General features: G+C 53.2%; 2 protein-coding genes across 2 annotated transcripts in view; one reads left to right on the forward strand and one right to left on the reverse strand.

The window, feature by feature from the left end:
* Positions 1-1,073, reverse strand: part of CLN3 (CLN3, battenin) — a 10,649-nt gene extending 9,576 nt beyond the window's left edge. Inside the window, exons 1-2 of the mRNA XM_003795771.3 lie at positions 827-1,073; positions 593-671 (exon numbers count right to left, since the gene is read on the reverse strand). Coding sequence (XP_003795819.1) covers positions 593-671; positions 827-872 — 125 coding nt within the window. The 5' untranslated portion in view covers positions 873-1,073. The remainder of the gene's footprint in view (positions 1-592; positions 672-826) is intronic.
* A 1,795-nt stretch (positions 1,074-2,868) lies between these two features.
* Positions 2,869-5,114, forward strand: part of APOBR (apolipoprotein B receptor) — a 5,252-nt gene continuing 3,006 nt past the window's right edge. Inside the window, exons 1-2 of the mRNA XM_023516692.1 lie at positions 2,869-2,932; positions 3,256-5,079. Of these exons, the coding sequence (XP_023372460.1) occupies positions 2,876-2,932; positions 3,256-5,079 (1,881 nt within the window). The 5' untranslated portion in view covers positions 2,869-2,875. The remainder of the gene's footprint in view (positions 2,933-3,255; positions 5,080-5,114) is intronic.

The following is a 5,114-nucleotide window of genomic DNA, read 5'->3' on the forward strand; positions in this document are numbered from 1 at the left end:
AAAAAAAAAAAAAAAAAATACATGCATTGGCTCAGCACCTGTAGCATAGTGGTTATGGCAACGGCCACATACACCGAGGCTGGCGGGTTCCAGCCCGGCCCCAGGCCTGCTAAACAACAAATAACAACTGGAACAAAAAATAGCTGGGCGTTGTGGTGGGGGGCCTATAGTCCCAGGTACTTGGGAGGCTGAGGCGAGAGAATCTCTTAAGCCCAAGAGTTTGAGGTTGCTGTGAGTTGTGACGCCACAGCACTCTTACAGAGAGGACATAGTGTGACTCTGTCTCAATAAATAAATAAATAAATAAATAAAACAAAATACGTGCATTAAAAAATTTAAGTCTCAATTGGTTGTAGGAAAATATGAAGTAAATAATCCTACAGGCTGTATGAGAATCTGGTTAAAGCCTGAATGAGATAAGAAAAGGACTGAAGTTTGGCAAATGTATGTGCCATCTCAGGGCAAAGCAGTTGGCTCAGTAAATATCTGTGGATTCAGCTTCTTTGTGCAGCTCAACTCTTTCTTCCCCTTTCTCTCCTATCACCTCCTTTTTCCCATCCCATTATTACTTGCTGACTTTGAGGCCACTCACCAGAAGCCCACCGCGTTCTTCCAATGGGAGCCTTGACGGTCTAACAGAGGGGTCTGGGGCTCCGGGGCGGTCTCCTCCCCTGGGAGGGTGAGAAGAGAGCGTGATCCCCACCCCACTCTCAGGGGTACAACCGCTCCATGGGTGTCCGCCGAGGGTTGAGCCAGCTTTAACTCCCCTCAGGTGGGCTGCGAGCCAGAGGAGGTCACTGCCGTGAAGATGGGCCGCAGTACTCACCCTCGGAATCCAAAAGGCGCTTCCGCGAGCCGGCACGTCCTTCCATGGCATCCAGTTCAGGTTCCCCTAGGGTCCAAAGTTACAGAGTGTTCAAAGTTGGCTTCAACGGGACTGATGAGGGTCTGTGACACGTGAGAAGGATCAACGCCCCATTGCCGGTCCCAGCTCCGGCTTTTCTGCCGCACTCGCGCCCGCCGATCCTTTAGGCGAGCCCCAAGTTCCCTCTCGAGCCATCGCACCCCCTCCCAAGCACCACCCGTCGGACTCTGGCCCCACCTAGTCTATAGCAGGGAGCACTGGGACCTGTACCTTTAAGAACTGCAGGTCATTCGATACCCAGGACAGGCGAGGGGTCGAATCACGTGATGGCATCCGCGCGTTCCCCATCACGTGCTCGTAGAGCCTCTGTACGTCCTGGTCCTCTCTTTGTCTTCTCCTTAGGCCGTCTCAGCTTCTGGGCGTGAGAAAGGGAGATGCCCGGAGAGCCTTGGAATCCTCTGTTTTAAACGGGAGCGGGTGGGATTAGCAAGTAGCGCCGTGACGTTAGAGCAGGCTGTGACGGTATTCTGCCAGCACTAGTCATGGCTGTAAGCGGCTTCAAATATATTCATTCGGCACTCCATGTGCCAGAAACAAATATGGCTACCCGTCTAATTCCGCCGTCTTCTCCGCACCCCAGCCCAGGACGGTCATTCTTAACTCCAACCTGTTTCCCTTACAAATTATTTTAGAAATTTAAAATAAAGATAACACCCACCTGAAGGGGGTTCATGAATTATCTGTTGGCGATATCCAAAACGTTAGAAGATCCCCTTTCCCAAATTATCCTAGAACCTAAAAATATCACGGAAGTAGTCCAAATCCTGGTTTTACATATGAGAAAACAGAGGTACTAACAACAACAAGAAAGGAAAGTTATTGACATCATACAACGTTAGACGTAAAGATGACCTTAGAGACCCCCTTGGCAATAAGAATGAAGAGGACCAGAGGCAGGGAACCACTGCAAGATTTCCTGCCCCCCATCAAGAGTGCTTAGATCAAATGATTTTAAGGGCTAAGATTCTCATTCTATGATCTCATTCAATTGCCCAAATTAGAAATTAACCTGGGTCTGGGATGAGAGGGGAGGGGGAAGAGATGTAGATCAAGGTCGCTTCACATAGCCCCAAATAAGGAGTCATACATACCCTTACTTTGGTAAAACAGCATCTTGAATTCTCTTCATTGCGTCCTTCCCCAGCTAACGTCTGCTGTGGGCTTCCAACAGTCTGTGCCCACCTCACCAGCTCTTTCTCACCACCAGGCCTTCAGACTGCTGTTTAAAATATACCCCCTCTATGTCACTCAACCAATGAAAAAATGGGTCCTACTAACCATGCAGGGCTCTAGAAATTCAACAGTGATTCATACATAGCCTTTGCCCTCAACGAACTCAAGGAAGGTAGGAGGTAGATGCCAATAGCCACAATACAAAGTTTAGCCAAGTTCTCTTTTGCAAGATTAACCAAAGATGAGAGGATGGGCATTGGAACCACCAATCAGGCCCCTTTGTCCCCTTGGGGAACCATTAATGACGCTAAAATGAGAAGAATGAGCTCCTACTAACCCCCTGCTCACTCACTGTTTGTCCCCAGCAAAATAGGAACCACAAACCCCAGCTTCCTCTCACAAGAGTGGCTGTGGCTTGGGGGAGACGGAAATGGCTGAGGTGTGAATATAAGACCTGAGTCACTTGAGCTGCAGTTGCCACATGGCCCCTCCCCCATTTCCAATTCTGAGGCCTCCTGCTCCCACTTATTCCGACTTTCTGGCTTCTTCTCTGCCCTTAAATTCCAAATATGGCCCTGAGTCCCCTGTGTGATGCACACCTACTGCCCAGACTGCAGTGGAGGCTGCAGTGGGCATTGGGGCAGTGGGCAGGGCCTGGGTGGGGATCTGTGAGGGAAACAGGGGAAGAGGAAGTGTCTTGGGTCTGGGGAAGACTGGTTTGTCTTGGTAGGTGGGGACAGTCATTGTCAGCTTTCTGGACACACAGAGACAGACAGGATGGATTTTCTCCGGCTATACCTTCCTGGGCTACATCAGGCCTTGAGGGGGGCAATGGTGAGAGGGGCTTTCACCCTGCTCCCTGGGGCCTTGCTGCAGGGACCCTCCCCTGGACCTCACCTTCCCTCCTCTCTTTGAACCTCTCTCTTTTTTTGGTATCAGACAGGTTCCTAACCCAATCTGTTCTAGATTTCAATCCTTCCACCTCCATGAACACTTCTACATGCCCCCAATCTAGGCCCTCTCTTACTTTCTCTGCAGATCCTGCTCTCCTTCTCCCAGATCCCAGAACCCCTCTTCCTTGTCCTGGCTCCTCAGGCCCAGGGTCCCTGGGGCAAGGGCTAGGCCTTCTCTTAATATCTCCCCACCCTTTCTTCTAGGATTCCTTCAGCACCTTTGTCTCCTACATCATAGGAGATGCAGTCCCCACTGTAGAGAGAGAGGCACATGCAGCTGAGGAACCAAGGGTGGGGGCCCCAGGAAGGCCAGGGAAGATTGTGGAGGAGGAAGCCCAGGAGGCCCTGGAAAGCCTTAGAAGTGGCCAAAGTGAGGAGGATAGAAGGCTGGGAGGCCCTGGAGAGGGCAGAAGATGCCAAGGGGGAGGCTTAGCTGCAGAACAGACCTGGGGCTGGGAAGACGTTAGCTTCCATGGGTCCCGAGCAAATAGGCAAGACGCTGGGGCCTGGGAGTCAGCCAAGGTTGCCCGGTGTCAGGAGCCAGGTACCCCCTTGGAGTCCAGAAAGAAGTCTGAGGCAGGATCTGGGACTCGACAAGACAGAAACAGCCAAACCCAGGAGAGACAGGAGTCCGATGAGCAGGAAGTGAACAGAGGGGAATCGCTGAGAACCTGGGAACAGGAGAAGGAGGAGGAGGGGGAGGAGGAAGAGGTCAGGACAAGAGAGCCAGGGATGGCCAGAAGGGCGGAGTCAGAGTGGACCTGGAACAGGGAGCTTGGGGGGAAGGCTGCTGATGACCGGCAAAAGGTGGCAGGGGACAGCAGGGAGACAGGGCAGGTGGTCAGGGAGGCAACTGCAGAGGAAAGTGAGAGGCGTGGGGCTGGAGAGATTGGAAGGGAAGGAGAGGTAGCAGTAGAGGTGAGGGCTGGCCAAAGAACAAGAGCACAGGAGACACAGATTCCAGGGGAAGAGTCTGAGGAGACCTGGATGACCTCCTGCAGGGAGGAGGTTGACCTGCCAGGAGTCAGGGAGACACACTATGGGCCAGTCCCAGGAGAAAGGATCCCAGAGGCTACTGGGAGAGTCTGGGTCCTAGAGGAGACCTCTAAGGGTAACCAGGAGGAGGTGGGTGAGAAGAGAGAGGCTGAGGTGAACCTTTCCCCCAAATACACAGAGGTCCTGGGCCCTGAGGCAGTGGAAAAGGCACCTGAGGGTCAGACTGCAGAGAGGGAGGCCTCAGGGGGCCAGGTGTTGGAGAAGGAGGCAAGGGAGGGCTTAGAGGGCTGGACAGTTCAGTATGGGAAAGGAACTGAAGGGAGGCCAGACTTGGAGGTTAGGGCTGAACGGGCCAGTCTGGAGGAGGTGGGGCAGACAGAGGAGGCCCTGGAGGAGAAAGGGAGGTGCTGGGTCACCGAGGCTGAGCTGTCCCCAGACAAAAAGGCCGAAGATGATGTTGATTTGGAGGAAACCATAGAGGCCAGCCCTGAGGAGGAGTTTATGGGGCAGAGGAGTGAGGTGGCCCAGATAAGTCCAGAGGCATCCAGGGTTGAGTGGGGTGACCTCAAACATAAGGTCACTGAAGTTCAGGAACCTGAGCGGATGGGAGGCATTGAGACCCCAACAAAGCAACCTGAGGAAAGACAGAACAATAAGGAGGAGCTCTGGAGAGCTCCAGCCTTGAGCAAAGAGGAGACAGAAAGGAGCCTGGAGGACTATTCTAGGCACCTGGGGTATGCAGAGCCTGAGGTCTTGCAGGGTCTCCCAGAAGCTTGGGAAAATCAGAGAAGGGATATGGAGAGAGGCCATACCCAGGAGGAAAAAGCAGATGGTGAAGAGGAGGAGGGAGAGGCTGAAGTCGGGGAAAGAAAGGCTGAAGATGGGGTGGGGGAGGCTGAAGATGGGGTGGAGGAGGCTAAAGAGGAGGAGAGGAAAGCTGAAGATGGGGTGGGGGAGGCTGAAGAGGAGGAGAGGGAGGCTGAAGATAGGGTGGAGGAGGCTGAAGAGGAGGAGGGGAAGGCTGAAGATGGGGTGGGGGAGGCTGAAGAGGAGGAGAGGGAGGCTGA

This window comes from Otolemur garnettii, unplaced genomic scaffold, assembly GCF_000181295.1.
Source record: "Otolemur garnettii isolate 467f Iridium unplaced genomic scaffold, OtoGar3 scaffold00096, whole genome shotgun sequence".
NCBI lineage: Eukaryota > Metazoa > Chordata > Mammalia > Primates > Galagidae > Otolemur > Otolemur garnettii.